The sequence below is a fragment of the Sclerotinia sclerotiorum genome, genomic scaffold (assembly GCF_000146945.2).
Source record: "Sclerotinia sclerotiorum 1980 UF-70 scaffold_6 genomic scaffold, whole genome shotgun sequence".
In the NCBI taxonomy this organism is placed as follows: Eukaryota; Fungi; Ascomycota; class Leotiomycetes; order Helotiales; family Sclerotiniaceae; genus Sclerotinia; species Sclerotinia sclerotiorum.
Window position 1 is genome coordinate 548,078 of NW_001820830.1, and position 15,970 is coordinate 564,047.

At 41.6% G+C, this 15,970-nt stretch overlaps 8 protein-coding genes across 8 annotated transcripts; 6 read left to right on the top strand and 2 right to left on the bottom strand.

Moving 5' to 3' along the window:
• Window positions 1–179: 179 nt before the first annotated feature.
• On the top strand, window positions 180–2,188 carry SS1G_05032 (predicted protein; the record flags this gene model as incomplete). Its single annotated transcript, XM_001593555.1, has 6 exons — window positions 180–262; window positions 312–370; window positions 451–474; window positions 678–711; window positions 916–1,086; window positions 1,768–2,188. The coding sequence occupies 6 exons, from the start codon at window positions 180–182 to the stop codon at window positions 2,186–2,188; spliced, it is 792 nt and encodes a 263-aa protein (XP_001593605.1).
• A 1,004-nt stretch (window positions 2,189–3,192) lies between these two features.
• Window positions 3,193–3,694, bottom strand: SS1G_05033 (predicted protein; the record flags this gene model as incomplete). Its single annotated transcript, XM_001593556.1, has 2 exons — window positions 3,193–3,374; window positions 3,580–3,694. 2 exons carry the CDS (start codon window positions 3,692–3,694, stop codon window positions 3,193–3,195), a joined length of 297 nt encoding a protein of 98 aa, XP_001593606.1.
• A 536-nt stretch (window positions 3,695–4,230) lies between these two features.
• SS1G_05034 (hypothetical protein) lies at window positions 4,231–4,338 on the top strand (the record flags this gene model as incomplete). The annotated part of the gene is made up of 1 exon (XM_001593557.1): window positions 4,231–4,338. One exon carries the CDS (start codon window positions 4,231–4,233, stop codon window positions 4,336–4,338), a length of 108 nt encoding a protein of 35 aa, XP_001593607.1.
• A 355-nt stretch (window positions 4,339–4,693) lies between these two features.
• Window positions 4,694–5,790, top strand: SS1G_05035 (hypothetical protein; the record flags this gene model as incomplete). The annotated part of the gene is made up of 2 exons (XM_001593558.1): window positions 4,694–4,741; window positions 4,792–5,790. 2 exons carry the CDS (start codon window positions 4,694–4,696, stop codon window positions 5,788–5,790), a joined length of 1,047 nt encoding a protein of 348 aa, XP_001593608.1.
• A 1,278-nt stretch (window positions 5,791–7,068) lies between these two features.
• Window positions 7,069–9,051, top strand: SS1G_05036 (predicted protein; the record flags this gene model as incomplete). The annotated part of the gene is made up of 4 exons (XM_001593559.1): window positions 7,069–7,306; window positions 7,474–7,572; window positions 8,076–8,201; window positions 8,249–9,051. The coding sequence occupies 4 exons, from the start codon at window positions 7,069–7,071 to the stop codon at window positions 9,049–9,051; spliced, it is 1,266 nt and encodes a 421-aa protein (XP_001593609.1).
• A 495-nt stretch (window positions 9,052–9,546) lies between these two features.
• Window positions 9,547–10,365, bottom strand: SS1G_05037 (hypothetical protein; the record flags this gene model as incomplete). The annotated part of the gene is made up of 1 exon (XM_001593560.1): window positions 9,547–10,365. The coding sequence occupies one exon, from the start codon at window positions 10,363–10,365 to the stop codon at window positions 9,547–9,549; it is 819 nt and encodes a 272-aa protein (XP_001593610.1).
• Window positions 10,366–11,149: 784 nt separating this feature from the next.
• Window positions 11,150–11,561, top strand: SS1G_05038 (40S ribosomal protein S30; the record flags this gene model as incomplete). The annotated part of the gene is made up of 3 exons (XM_001593561.1): window positions 11,150–11,209; window positions 11,375–11,479; window positions 11,538–11,561. 3 exons carry the CDS (start codon window positions 11,150–11,152, stop codon window positions 11,559–11,561), a joined length of 189 nt encoding a protein of 62 aa, XP_001593611.1.
• A 1,249-nt stretch (window positions 11,562–12,810) lies between these two features.
• SS1G_05039 (hypothetical protein) lies at window positions 12,811–14,328 on the top strand (the record flags this gene model as incomplete). Its single annotated transcript, XM_001593562.1, has 2 exons — window positions 12,811–13,271; window positions 13,524–14,328. The coding sequence occupies 2 exons, from the start codon at window positions 12,811–12,813 to the stop codon at window positions 14,326–14,328; spliced, it is 1,266 nt and encodes a 421-aa protein (XP_001593612.1).
• Window positions 14,329–15,970: the final 1,642 nt, after the last annotated feature.

Here is a 15,970-nt window from a genome sequence, read left to right on the forward strand (position 1 = left end):
AATGAGGAGCCAGTTAGGTTGACCACTTGATATGCGGGCCGCTGCATATAAGAGCGTTATAGTAAGAGTAAGATGAGCAAACTAATGTAATATAAAAAGTACTTGTGCGAGTAAACTCATGTGGAATTCTTTATGTATGTATCAAATAACAGAGGTACAAGAAGGTTTTATTGCTCGGAATGTTTTCCGAATCCCAAAATCCTGCAATAACAGTTGCAGATTTGTTATGTAGTGCAGCATGCAGGCAGGTAGTAGAGGAAGGGTAAGTAAGCTATGCATCAATCATATCTCTCTCTTTCCAATTTTCCAAGGTGGTGGATGAGAAAATGCATGGCTGGGCAAGGATTGATGGTATCGGTGACGGTACGGAGTACATGATAATAAATTAATGCCACTGATATACAGTCCGGATGTGGATGTGGATGTGTGTATGTGCATGTGTATATATAGATCATAGATTGACGGCATTGGTGTGTAAGAAATTATGAATGGCTGTGATGGAAGGGAGAAGGGAGGAGTGTATGTGTGAGTGTACCTAGTACAAGCAGAGTGACGTGTGGAAAAAGGGTCGTCAAAGAAGGTGGGGTTAATAAGGGTTGTTTAGTTCCAAGGGTGATGGGAACGAAAGCAATGATAGCTTACGGAGCTTCCCTATGAAGTACAGACTACATACCTAGTACAAGTACAATACTTGGTTGCCTTACTTATCAGGTTTGTTGCTCTTTCCCTGCTTTTTCCGGTCAGGTACTCCGTACTTCCGCATTTTTGATCCATTTTACTGGTCCCGACCATTGTTCATCGTGTTTAGACATTGTTGTACGAATCTGATCTCTGGCAAGCTATTCGATTCTCGCGTTTGCTGATTGTTGATTGTTGTTATTGTTGTTGTTTATACTTTGGTTTGTCGGAAAATAGAGTCGATGTTTCATTTAAGACATGGGGATACAAACGACTTGAGGTTACTTCGTGTCTTTTAATGGCATGGCATGGCGTCCGAAGGGACTGGAGTTCTAGACTCAAACAAGGTTATTTTGATAACCACTATCAACCTTCTATTACTTTAACTGTTCGCGCGAACTTCTCCCTGTTTGTACGGAGGATAGAATAAGGCTCAGATGACTTGTCTTCCAGCAGTCTGTAGAAGCTCAGTCCGCAGAAGCCTCTCTGTACCATCTGCCAGCCTCCCTTTAATTGAGGGATTAGTCCATCCAATTGAGTAGTACCCATTACTTCGGGAAATGCTGACGTTATGCCGTGTACTTCAGATTCTTTCCGTCGCTGTCAGCTCATGAAACCTTCAAGGCTCGTAGATTGTTTTATATTGAATTATCAGAGAAAACAATCAGATCTGACTCTAGTCGAGTTCGTGGGTCGCTCGGGGTGGATTGTCTTGAAGCTATGATCGATTTCTACCCTTTGCGTGCATCCTGGTAAATCCTCGGTTCTGTTTCGAGGTTAGCAAAACAACACCACAATCCACAACATCATCTAGCATCCTTTCGTTCAGCATATCAAATATCTTTTTGATACTGCTACTTCCTGAGTCGAATATTATCCGAATACGTGATTTGCAGACTTCCATTTTATTGTCTACTTTATCATCCGACTGCATCCATGGAGAGAAATTCAGAGAAGCTGTGTTACTCAAGATTCGTGGACACCCTACAATGTCCCCAGACTTCTTAAGACATTACATACTTAACAATGAAGTGGCTCTTACAGCCTGAGGCGAGATATGAATCCTTGAGTCCAGTTAAGCTGAAACAGTCCCCATGGAGCTGTCTTAGAGACCTACCGACACTTAGCTTGGCAATTTCTGCACTGCCATTTCACTTCCCATCTCACACGATGTCTCTCATTGTGTACCCCCTTTTCCGAACGTCTTAAATCCTCTATTATTGCCCTATGGAGAATGACAGTTGGCCAACCAAGATCCTGCTATGTGTCCATGCTAGTGATACCTTTTCATCTAGCAAGCGCTAGCCGTGGTGGACCTGTCTTCGTTCCCATTGCGGTTATGACACCGCCTCAACACGATATCCTTAGCGGGGTATATCCATATGGAGACCTTGATAGATCAAGTATCAATTGCAGAGTATCAAGACCCACAATGGACTTTGTGGAGAACGTACTATCTCCATTCCAGCAGTTTGCAATGATGGAGCCATCGAAAGCATCGGCTACATAGGGTCCCATAATCAACCCCACCTAGGCACACAGCATCGAGTCTGTCAGGACGCTCACATTTCTCTTCAGTTATTTCGGATCTGAACATAGGATACGCGCTCTAACTTCAATTATCACAGTTGGAGTCCTCCATGGACAATTATCCCAAATATGCGAGGAATATATATAGTGGTATTAGATCTAAACGATGCTAGTTCAATGGCATCAGAGCCAAGCCAACCTTGGGACTGAACGTAAATATACCTCTTCAGCTCAAGTAGGATATCAGTTTATATCCGCTCCACTATTCGATTCTAACCCTTCCAATTTTGCATTTCAGACTTAAATTTGGTCGGTACTCACTCGGCTTTTGGGTAAGAACTTCCAGATGCTGAAATCCAGATTGGATATTAGTTTTACTTTTCTGTTATAGGATGAGATTCATTAAATACTTGAGCATAGATTAGATGTTTGTGCACATTGTTTGAATGACAAGTTAACATCAATTTTAATTATCAAATATGTATTATGCAGTTTCAAAACTGAGTATTTGCGGAATGGTGATACCGAGTTCTATGCTGCGGTAGTAATTTATGAATTAATCTGAGAAAGAAAATGAATTCCCATTGCAAAACAAACACCTCCGCATCCATTATTCGAATTCTAAATTCAATTTTCTATCCACATACACCACCTCACCTCTTTTCCATTCTCTCGTCCCCTCCACTTCCTCGCCGTCTCATCATTACCCACGACTTTGCATCTCCCCTTTCAAATCAAATGAACCATCACCACCAGAATAGCAAAGAAATACCCCGCAATCACTATTACATTCATTCGTTCATTCATTCATTCATTCTTCAGCCCCTCTCAAACAAACTCCTCGTAAAAATTCAAGAATAAAAGCTAAGATAGCACCTCCTTCATTCGTACAGGTTAGACAAATGTGAAGATCATGAAAAGAATACCTAGACCTAGACATGCTGTTATAACTGACACATGTAGCGCAGTTATTTATTGCACTTCTCAACTTCGCTCCAATAACGCATAAATATGCAACTGGTTAGGTCTAGTGCTTCGAGGAATTTGTGGAGAGATATTTGTGTAGAGATGAGCTTGCAAAATGCGAATTCGTGGGATTGAAGCTAGGTCATCGACTTGGCCCCTTGGAAGTGTAATTTTAAGGAAATGCTCATGCCATTCTTCAGCTGGAAAGCAATGATTGCGTATGAATAGCGATTTTATGTAGATCAGACTCAGGGTAATAAAGATGGAAAGTTGTAAAGCATGGCCGGGAAGCCTCTCTTTAAATCTTGTCTGTTTGATTATAATTATATCATTCGTTGTTCAATTACACACTAAAATTACATTAAGAAATTCTGACAGATGTTATCCCAATCTTCAAGTGCGTACCAAGCATCGAATTTGTATCGTCCGAAGAGCTAAACTTCTCGGTGCTTATCCCGAAGACTGTATTTCCTAGGCTTAGTTTAGGAAAACATGGCCTTGAAGAATTTTGTATGTCCATGGTGAATTATCATAAGATTGCTCTTGACTTCAAGGTACCAATCTCGAATTGATCAATCGTCCTCCGCCAAATCGCCCATGGCTTTCTAGACACGCGGGACTCTAAAATAAGTAGACCTCGGGAAATACACCTTGAAAACCACACACCCACACCGAGCATCAACAGGAGGAAAGAAAATTCGCATGATTAATTAATGTCATTAAGACCTTATCTCGTCGTAATACAAACGCCGTAAAATGCTCCGTGGGTATTGAACGCCTTTCCACAACATTATCCGTGAACTCAAACTCCACCTGCGGTTCGCCTCTAGGCTGGAGGTGTTTCGTGTACAACAACGAGAATGTATTTTGAGTCTGGAACAATCACAAGCTCGTGCTTCTTCGTTCGAAGGCGCAATAGTCTAACCTCATCCTATAGCTAGGTCAATACGGCATTCATGTATCATAACTCGCTTCTGACGAACCTCAACATCCAGCCCATGGACAAGTCCCCCTGCCGATTTCACAAAACTCCAGACCATAGAAGCTAATTCTTCGATGCCCTGGCTCTCTGTGTTGGCCGTCGCATTCGAATCTTCGGTTGCAACACCAGCATTGTTTGGCCTAGAGGTTGAACGGAACGCTGAAAACGATCCGGAATTCTGAATAATTGTACCACTAGAGGCTTCAAGCACCAGCGTCGCCTGTACCCCGGGTTTCTTGGATAGTCGTGCTAGGGTCTCTGCCAAAGCTTCTGCGCCGCTGCCCTTAGGTTATTCTTAGAATATATTCTCACAAATGTAGCTTGAATGTAACTTACAGTAAGTTGATCGGTCATTTGCGCCATACTTGTTAATGCAGATTTGCGTTGAGTGAGTGAGCTGGGTGCTATACATTTGCAAGGGGTCTACCCATCGGGTTCCGGCAGAACTAAATTCCGTCCCTATTGGAACTTTTTTATTTCGCAAGCTCCAAGGCATTTGAAGACATCATTTCTTGTAACTTTAATAATTCATTCGCTATGGGTTCAAGCGCGAGAAAAAAGAAGGAAAAGAAGAAAGACTTCCAGGTATGAATATATTCCATTTTTCTCCAACATAATTAACCCAGTCTTATTAGAAAACGAAACTTCGAGTGGGCAAAACTAAGGCAAAGGCCGACAACTTTACAGACACCAGTTTCAAGTCCAAATCAATTGTCGTAAACCAGCAATCTCTCACAACTTCTGCGCCTTCAAATGTTGTGCAATTTACTCATTATCTTTCACTGGCATCGAGTTCAAAGTCGGACACCCAGCGAAAGGATGCGCTCTCATTTCTCACAACACAACTCTCTTCACAGCCTGTGAATGAAGCAATACCTCTCCCAACCGCTGTTATCCTCCCGAAACTCCTACCTTTAATCCTCGACGGAAATGCCTCTGTGCGATCACAGCTCCTCAAATTTCTCCGACTTCTGCCACCTGCGGATATTGGTGATCGAGTGGAATCTGCCTTATTATACACAAGAGCTGGTATGACGCATTTGGCTACGGAGATTCGTGTCGATGCTTTGGCTGTGTTAGAATGGCTTCTTCAAGTTGCGGGTGATGATGTGGTTTCATGTCCAGGTGGGTGGGTGAAAACATTGAAAAGTTTCATGTCGATGATAGGCTGGACTACGAGCAGCGCAACGTCAAAATGGTCATCTGCAAGTAGAGTTAGCTTTGGAATAAGTAGGGCTAGCTTTGAGAAGTCAGGAAAAACTCTTCCTCGACAACTATTGGTGCTTTCCCAGTTTCTTAAGGCTGGCCTTGTGGAACCAGATACGGCTGCGCAACCAACAACAAGTGATAACCACTTTCCACTTTTTGATGTCGAGCGACATATGATACCTTCGAGGGCAAACGCATATGCACATCTCAATCTATTCGGATCATCCAGAGATGAAGAGGGAGAAATGTATATTGACCGGGAAGATCGTCAAAGGGTTTTTCACAAAAGATTTCAGGCAGACGTGGTCACTGGAGTAGAGCATGCTAAAAGAGAAGCAGGTGAAGCTGGCAGAGCTGCAGCAGTCCTCACAAAAGTTCTACGAGATGGTATGAATGATTATAGTGGCGTTGATGATACCCAATAAAAGGACTTCAAGGTGGAGTTCAAGGTGTTTTACCAGGATATTGTATACAGTGCCGTTCGATTCATTCCATCTACTTGTCTCATATCTCGTCCTGAGCTCTGGCGTATCACCGCCATTTCCCTTGGTACTTTGAGCTCGCCGATACCAGGGTAGGAGCCATAGGAATGTCAGAAGTACAATCAGACTTGCTCTTCAAGCACCTTTCTTTTGTATCTAGTACTCTGGGCGTATAAAATGGATTAGTAGTAACGAAGTCTTTTAGACGTTAGCAAGGCGGAACTTCTGGTGTTCTGCCAATCTCAGAGATCTGAAAAGTTTGGATTTCATACCAGACAATGAAGGAATTTCAATCTTTAACATCATATGATTTTTTATGTCCCTTGAGGGTTTGGTTTTATTCAAATATCGTTCAGTTTACCGGGATGATTAAATCCATTTGGAATGTTCAATAACTATCAGTGATTTTTAAATCTTCGAATGTTGAAAAGCCTGGAGATCTAGACTGGCCATGATACTAATCCAAACAAAGTTAGACTAATGCACCCCACCTTCCTTAACCGCTTGGAGACCCACCACTTTGGTTATGTCCAACACAATGCTTCTATTGTGTTATAATGGCAATCAATACGCAATTGTTATCAATGAAAAGGATTATCGCGAGTTTTAGGATATATTGTGAGTTATCCAAAGCACATGGCATTCCCTACCCTATATTACCTTCGTTCAGATCTCTAAGTCTGTCTCCATTGCGCACAAACTATGCTAAGCGGCAGATGTACATGTGTGCATTGCGATGCTGCCACAGCTGTTTCTAGATATTAGCTGGGTATATACATAGCCAATTAAATCTACTCCATGACTGCTCTATTAATGTCACTTTTTTGGCCAATCCTCTAAGACATGTGGCTCGAGTAGTACCAGTGTTGGTGCAGCACGGACAAGGATGCAAGTGCTGCAGATCGTTTGGCTTCTATAGGCTCTCATCGCTTTACCCCTTTTCATGCGATGACGTTTTGTTATTAACCCTCATTTTAGTTTAATTTCATAGTCAATCTCACCACTTACTATCCGCAACCTTCGGCACTACGTCACATGACTACATCGTAGACTTTCTACCTAGCATATCTTCTCTTCTTGAACTGCGCTCCCGGTTGGTGACTCTTTGGCGCTGGCTGCTAGAGTTATTGTTTTTGCATTCGAACTTGTACGTCAAACGTGAATGTCGCATTACATTAGGGCTTCTACAAAACAACATTGCAACAGGGTGAAACATCAAAGATGAGCTACTCCAATGTTTTTATTGCGGCAAACATAAAATTCAAGTCTGGCTCGCTTGTTGAGAACAAAGTAAAGGATGAAGATTTCGAAGGTCAGATGGTCCCACTAGATTTACCCGATATCACAGAGGCTAATATTTTTGATGATGTAGATGTTGAGGATGAAGCGTCCGAATATGTAGATGGGAACTTTGAAGGTCTAGCTTTTATTAATAGTGTAGAACATTTTGTCTGCCCAGGTGAGCAGAGCGGCAATATTCTATGTCGATTCCCATTGACAAAGACGCTTTTAAGGGTTCAAGATTCGACACCTTCCTAGTCCAATGATCGTGAAGTGGTCTTTGAAAATGCTCTACAGTTAGTGTTGTTCATAGGCAATAGTGTTCGCAATGCTCACCTCAACCAGATACCATCGTGAAGGGCAATCTAGTATTGGATCCAAATTATCAGAGAGCGAGTGTGTGGGACGAAGGACGTGCTTCTACTCTTATTAAATCTCTCTTAAGTAAGTGATAACCTAGCTTACTCTATGGTAATGTTTACTGACTTATGGAGTGGGCTGTTTTATTCCTCCCATTGTTTTTAATGTTAAAACAATGATCAACAAGCTGAAAGATGGCCAAAAGGAGATAAAACACATGAGAATATGCGTCGATGGAAAGCAACGCCTGACATCACTTTATAGGTTCATGAGTGGGGAGATCGGCTTCATAGATAGTTCACATCCACCGAAAAAATGGTACGTATTGACTGAATCTGTAAGTTGGAAATGGAAAATATCCGATTTAAATAGATTTAACTCCGAGGCTAGTGCAGAGCTTGGGCTAGGATGAGCTTATGATTTAAATACATCTAATCATGATCATGGGTATTACTGCCATCCAACTATCAACGGTGTGGTGACTCGAATTAGCGACAGAAACATTTGTCCAGGCGGATTGAAAAAGTTCTTCGATGAGAAAGTCTTTTGTTGCTATGAATATAACCATCTGACTCAAGAGACTGAAGAAACTATGTTCCAGCTTGTGCAGCGAGGAATTGCTCTATCTCCAGCCGAGGAAATGAGAGCAATGTCCACTGAATGGGCTAAGTTCACCAGAATATATGAGGATGACTATGCTATGGTGGTCAACTGTAAGTTCCTTGAGACTGACATTAAAACGTGGCTCACAAACAACTAGTATCGAAGCAAAGTCGTGCGTCGGGGATCCGCCTCATTCTCACCATATTTACTATGATTCAAGAAGTTCTTTCTGGACGAACAAACAGTCGAAGGGAGAAAGATGTTCCTTCGCTCCAGGCAAGTCCTCGAGCACTTATGCGTGTCCTAGAAGATCCAGAACCAATATCGATGGGTCTCAAACTTGCCTTCAAAGATGTATTCGATAGATTCGAATCACTGATCAAGAAATCCTCTACCAAATCAGCAGATGGTCAGTACAAAATCCTGAACGATTCGGTATTTGATCCCGCTCCCGATTTTCTCAAGGAGCCAGATGTCAACCATGTCCGCACCTTCTCACCCCTGGAATTAGTCGCCTCCGGTATCCTAATTTCATATCACAAAGATAAACGATCAGACGACGCACTTCTCGAAGACATCAAAGCCATGCGTCGTTTCTTACGACTAAAACACAGAGACTTGCGAGTCAATGCTCAATGCTGGACTACGGCATGGGAGTTCATTTCCGAACACGTGAATCGGAATCCAGTGAAGAATTTCGCTGTTCGATTACAATCGCACCGGGAAAAATCTGAGATTGCTCTTCTCATAGGCGCTCATACTTCTAAACGAGCAAGATCTGGCTCGGAATCTAGTGGTCTCTCTTCTCTTGACTCGTTGTTCGAAAGTGATTTAGAACTAGATGATGATGATTCGAGTGATGGCCCTTCGAGTAATATTTCGCTGTCGATGTCAACTAAGAGAGCTATGGTAGATTTTGTCGACAATCAGGATCAATCTTCTAAGAAAGCGAGGATATGATTGCGCTTTAATGGTCGCACTGTTTACAAAGTGATTGTGCTTATAAATCGTTCAATATGGGTTTTGGATTTTAGGGAGATGTGTTATATGGGTAAGGGAAGGGAAGGATTGTTTCTTTATCATTAAGGGGTTTTGTATGATACTCAATGCTCGCATACTGGGTAAAGGTGTTTTCGCGTGTGTTGGAGTTGGGTAATTCTGAGGATCTTCATGGGGATGATCTCGGGGTACCTGGGAAGGTGCATATTGTTAGGTTTCACAATGTGGCTATTGTATGGTTTAGAGATACAAAACTGTGCGTGAACAGGATAGGCGTGAAATGAGGAGCTGGGTAAAATTCGTTCTAGAATCATAAATTATGTATAACAACTCAGTACCGTAACATGCGATTACTCTTACAAATAGACATCAAATAAAGTTTGTGACAACTGTAAGACTCTCAGGATACATATTTCACACCCTATCATCAAACGATTTCATGGCAAGAACTCAGCATCACAACTCCCAAGCGCCTCCCAGCCCTAATCCCTCAACGGCCCATTCCTTCCATCCCTTCTTTTCTCCCACCAACCTAGCCTCCTCCCACTCTTTCTTATCCACGGACCTCCACTCCTCAATCGGTATCCAACCAATATACGCCCGATCCCCAAATCCTCCCACCCAGTATATCTCCTGCACAACTAAGCGCATCCATTCACTATGGTGGATACGACTACCCGGTAGCCAGTATTTAGCATCTGGATGAGTATCGACGAAACATTTTCTTAGATCCTGTTCCTCTTCCGGTGAAGCTACGATGGGTTCAAGATATCCGAGAATACTGAAGCGCGGTTGGTTTGCCGCGGAGAAGGCGAAGGGATCTGGCTTTCCAAAGTAGGAGATGCGGGATTTAGGCGGGTATGGGGGAGTCCAGGAGAGTGAAAGAGAGATGTTGGGGTTGGAGATAGCGTTTTTAAAACTGGTGGCTATGCTGATTGCAAGGATCGTGGGGTTATTGGTGGTGGGTTCGCAATCGGCTATGTAATCCATGAGGCCAATGGGAATGTTTTCGAGATTGGAGGGTCTGTTCTCGAGAGAGGATGATGAGTTCGGGAAGATGGTGGAAAGAGTTCCGAGGGGTGTGAGGTGGAGAATGCGGCGGGCGAGGATGGCGCTTTCGCGGGATGTAGGTATGCGGTTTGTGGATTCAGAAGAGGATGGGTTTATGATGATTTGATCAGGAGAAGGAACGTCGGTTGGTAAAGAAGAACTGCTTGTGAGTTGGAGAAGCGTGCTCAAGAGCAATGCTCCCAAGGGAGCTTTGGGTATGTACATTGTGAGGTTGAAGACAACAAAATGATACTATACCAAAATGCCGGAGAGATGTAGAAATGTTTATAGAATAAACATTTACTATGTGATAGTTACACAACGAGAAAGTTTGTACCTTACCGTCGATGGATAGATGGAACAAAGTGACTCAGTAACTCATGAATGGACATCGGGACCATTCCCGAGACTCGGAATGCACTATACCAAATACAATCTGATAACGATAAGACTTATTAGTGTTCACGTGAATGATTGACATATTATTTTCTGTGAATATGAATGTCAGAGGGGTTATTGAAGCTGGAGAAGTTCGTTGATTTTAAAGATCTTGTAGCGTGAATATAATAAGATGGTTTTGGAGAGAAATTGTCAGATATAAATCTTGCATATGTTGTAACACATGTGTTGTGTTTTTTAAGAGAGGAGCGGAAGAAGAGAAGTTTACTCCGAAAAATGAGCATCACGTGTTTAAAATTGAAAGGGCTGTGAGCCCTGTGTGAGATCCAAGCGACGCGCTAGTGATACCGCAAGGAAAGAGGAAAGAGGATAGCAGCAACCGTACGAATCTATCGACAACCCACAACTCAGCAACCGCGTACGTATACCCATCAATTTCATTAAACCTACGGTGTCGTTATCTATCAAATCGCTCGCAGATTCATAGATTGATTTTTGATCGCTACCAAACCGATTTATTCGCATCTTGAAGAGAAGAACATCACAGCTTATACTTGCCACTCTCACAGTTATCGGAAATATTATCGACACATCCCGATAAACCGCAATCATGGGAAAGGTTCACGGATCCCTCGCTCGTGCTGGAAAGGTCAAGTCTCAAACACCAAAGGTACGATTCTTTTGATATATTTCTCGACGGAAAGGACGGAATTTGGGATGGGCGATGCGGTAGCAAGCAAGAATTTAGGCAACACTTTTGGGATATGGAAACGAGATGGTTGAAAGAATAATGATCTTGGTGAATCAAGTCATACTAACGCAGTATCACGATTAGGTTGAGCCACAAGAGAAGAAGAAGCGCCCTAAGGGACGTGCCGCCAAGAGAGAGAAGTTCACTCGTCGTTTCGTTAACGTTACTATGACCGGTGGCAAGAGAAAGGTTCGACAATACCACGAAATTTTTTGAACCAGGAATGGTTTGCTAATACTGGAAATAGATGAACCCCAACCCAGGAGCATAAGTAGCCAGAAATTGATGAATGGAATATAAGAGGGGCGTTGCTTGTTACTACACACAAGAATTTCATCACGATGGATTTACGATTACGATTCTGTGAATAGAGAATATCTACTTCGAGTTCGGACAGGAATTCATCGGTTGGAGGAAAAGCAATCTTCTTTAGTGGGCATAATGTACATCTGAGGAAGTGCCTTGCTGCTGAATTAAGATCAATGTCATCTTGATCTTTCTCTGTCCCAATACTTGCTCATTTGTTTCTCCAGATGTGATGTGACATAACGATACTTTTTACGCTAGGAGATGTTTAAAAGATTAGGAAACGGGTGGTTTATTTGTTCGGGAGGTGGTTGGAGCTCGTGAGAGGGTCTATGGACTTAGGGAGAATACAAGAGCTTGGATACGAATTATAAATATAGGAAATCGCAAATATCAGAACCACAACGTCTTTCCCTTATTTCAGCTCGATATTCCCATTCAATTTGCCACGCTCTGTTCAGCAACAATGTTAATTAATTGATACAGAGGCCATCCCCAGGAACGATCCACCTCCCAATGACTCTACACATTACATCATCAAATAGACGATGCTACATTGTTCAATGTGAACTTCATAGTAGGAGTTGATTGATCTATTACATGCAAGCAACACTTCTGTTGTATTTTCCTTGGGTGCTAGGTAATTTTTAATTCATTTGTGAAAGTTCCAAGTTGGTGAATAGGCCATGGACTCGATGTTCCGAGTCTGAGTCATGGATTTGGTTATATCGTTTTTGGTTTCTGTAGGGGTTTTTCTTTTCCTTGTTTGTGTCGTTATTTTTGTCTTCTGTTTCCCTCCGATTTTGGGGGGAGGGAAATGATTTTTGATTGGAATTGGTGTTGGAATTGGAGTTGGGTATTTTGATTTCTTGCTTGCTATGATGGGGAAGTAAAGTTTGAAATATTAAGGATTCGAAGAAGTTTCTTTCTTTTCTGTTTTAATATATATTCAACTCAATATTACCCTTCTATACCAAACTATATAAATTAGAAAGCTTTATATATATAACGTGGTTTATCATCGAGTGGGCCACTTTTCCCTCAATTCACACCTTCAACTTCTACACGCGATTTATCAATCAATTATTATGGAATCAACTAATCAAGAAGCCCGAATCTTTCTTGCTATCGAAGCTATTCATAAAGATAAAAAACTAAGCATTCGAAAAGCTTCTAAGCTCTATAATATCCCTCGTACGACTCTTCAATACAGAATGGATGGTTTACCACCTCGTACAGAAACTCGAGCGAATCGTTATAATATTACAGAATTGGAAGAGGAAGTGATTGTTCAATATATTCTTGATATGGATTCGAGAGGTTTTCCACCTAAACTTAAGAATGTGGAAGATATGGCGAATTATATTCTTGAATCAAGGGGTACGAAGCGTGTTGGGAAGCTTTGGGCGTATCGATTCGTAAAGCGTCGAATCGAATTAAAGACGCGTTTTAGTGGTATTTATGACTTTCAAAGAGCTCTCTGCGAAGATCCTAAGCTTATTGAAGAGTGGTTTCGATTGGTTGCGAATATACGAGCGAAATACAGCATTTTGGACGGCGATTTCTACAATTTCGATGAAACAGGCTTTATGATAGGCATTATAAGTGCAGCAATGGTTGTTACTAGTGCCGAAAGACATGGCAGAAGTAAATCAGTACAGCTAGGCAATCAAGAGTGGGCTACAGCAATTATATGTGGCAATAGAGAAAGTAAAACTATTCCCCCATTTCTAATGGTTCAAGGATAGGTTCATCTCTCCAATTAATACACCGAATCCAATCTTCCTGCGGAATGGGCTATTAAACCTACATCTAATGGATGGACAAACAATGAGACAGGGTTGGAATAGTTAAAGCATTTTGACAAGTATACAATTCATCGAAGAAAGGGCAAATATCGAATGCTAATGCTGGATGAACACGAAAGTCATGAATCAATAGCTTTTCAATCATATTGTAAAGCAAATGATATTATATGTTTACGTTTACCACCGCATTCAAGTCATTTGACTCAGCCACTTGATATTGGCTGTTTCAGTAATCTGAAACGTTCATATGGTGGTCAAATTGATGGGTTTATCAAGGTATATATCAATCATATTTCGAAGGTTGAATTCTTTATAGCTTTTAAAGCTGCATACGAAGAATCAATCACCTCTCAGAATATGAAATCAGGGTTTCGAGGAACAGGTTTAATACCATTTAATCCTGAAGCTGTACTTTCGAAATTAGATATTCGAATTCGCACACCTACCCCCCCTCTTTTCAACCTAGATCAATGGATCTCTCAAACCCCTCGCAACCCAACTGAAGCTCTTTCTCAATCAACTTTAGTGAAATCTCGAATAACCCGTCATCAATCAAGCTTCCCTACACCTATATTCGAGACTGTACTAGCTCTAGTTAAGGGTACAGAGAGATTAGCTCATGAAAATACACTTTTGACTGTAGAGATTCGTACACTTCGGAAGGCAAATAAAGCATTAAGCAAGCGTCGACGCGCGAAAAAAACCCAATTACGTCAAGGAGGAGTACTCACCGGACAAGAGGCTCTTGATATATTATCTCAGCAAGAGGTTGATATTCAGATTCAACGCGACGAGCGTCAAAAAGGGGGGAATTCTAATGGGGAAGCATCTTCTAATAGATGTTGTAGTAAGTGTGGAAAACCGGATTATAATTCAAGAACTTGTCAAAACAATGTAATAGATCCTAGATTATTAGATTCTTAATAGTTTTAATCAATTGATTTAATGATTGTTGAATAATATAGGTTTGAAGGTGTGAATTGAGGGAAAAGTGGCCCACTCGATGATATGGCCCACTCGATGATAAACCACGTTATATATTTATTCATTAATTTATTTTATTGTTACGTAGTAACAGTCTACCTGTCCATATGAGCTCAGACCCCGTGGAAAAGCAAACCGATTCACATACAAAATTGTATGGTAATCGGTTCGTAGGATCTCCCCACCCTTAGCAAGCTTGGACATATAGTCTGATCCAAGTCACGTGATTGACCCTGCATATTCAGGGATACGAATCGAAGGTCCACAAACTCTCAGGATCCAAGAGATCCAATGGAGGACGAAGGTCTATATAATCAGGATGGTTTCCTTTGTGAAGAGCTTCGTGCTCAAGATCAATCATTTAGTATACTCTACTATTAGTTACGAATTGCATTATTATCATTACTTTAAGTCCCTGCTTGACGCTTAGTTATAAACCACCTCGAGAGCCTAGAGCACTTCCACGTGATCTAGACGGCAAACCTCGTAACATTTATATAAACAGTGGGTGTTCTCTTATACTTTTAGTTCTGACAAGTATTAACTACTCCGGGTGAGAGAGGGGGATATTGATGTATTGGATAATTTAATTTTTTTATACATCTCACTATATTTAATAAGTTTTTAACTTTAATCAAGTTCTCAAGGAGTATGTTACGAACCACGACTAATATTATACAATAAAACCAAGTATCGGGGTTTGGGCCGCTGTTTACCGTGGTTTCCTTATCGATAAGGAATCCTAGGACAAGTGTCCTAGGATAATATGTGTCCCAGGATAATAATTATCCTAGGACAAAACGATTAGGCAACCATGAAGGCATAGGACAAGTGTCCTAGGACGTTATTCGTCCCAGGATAAAGTGTCCTAGGATAATATTTGTCCCAGGGCAATTATCCTAGGAGCTATATTATCCCAGGAGACGAATTGTCCCAGGATTAGTGTCCTGAGGCAAACATATGATCACGTGATGGAGCCTCTAGAAGCGTAGGTTCCCTAAGGCTCTTAGGAGCCTCCAAAAGTGTAGGCTCCCTAGAACTCCAGGAAAGGAATCATTATATAGTCAGAATAGTTTCATAGTTTAGGAGCTTCGTGCTCAACTTAGTTATCAATTAGTTTACCTACATTCTACTTGATCTAGCAACGACTTCACTTCCAAGTGAATACCAGTGATAAAGCCTTAACCCATAACTACCAACTGACGAACCTTAGGCAGCCGCTGCCTCCAGTACAGTATCGTTACACAAGTACTCTTAGTTCGTTAGCCTTCTCTTCCCCTCCTCTCTCTTCCCTCCTTCTCCTATAGCTCCTACCAACCCCAACCCCTACCAAATCCCAACATATCACGCTTATCCAACTACCCAAATATCTAAATATCTTACCACCCCTACCTAACTATCTAAAACCCCCGGGGGGGATATTTCATCTTTCAAACTCCCACCCCTCCCTGTCCCCCGCCCTTCAAGAATTCTATTCTATCTTCTCTCATTCTACTTTTTTCATTTGTTTTGTCGTTGATTTTTATGGTCTTTTTTATACTATTTATATAGTTCATTTCTGCTTTTATTAATAAAGTTATGA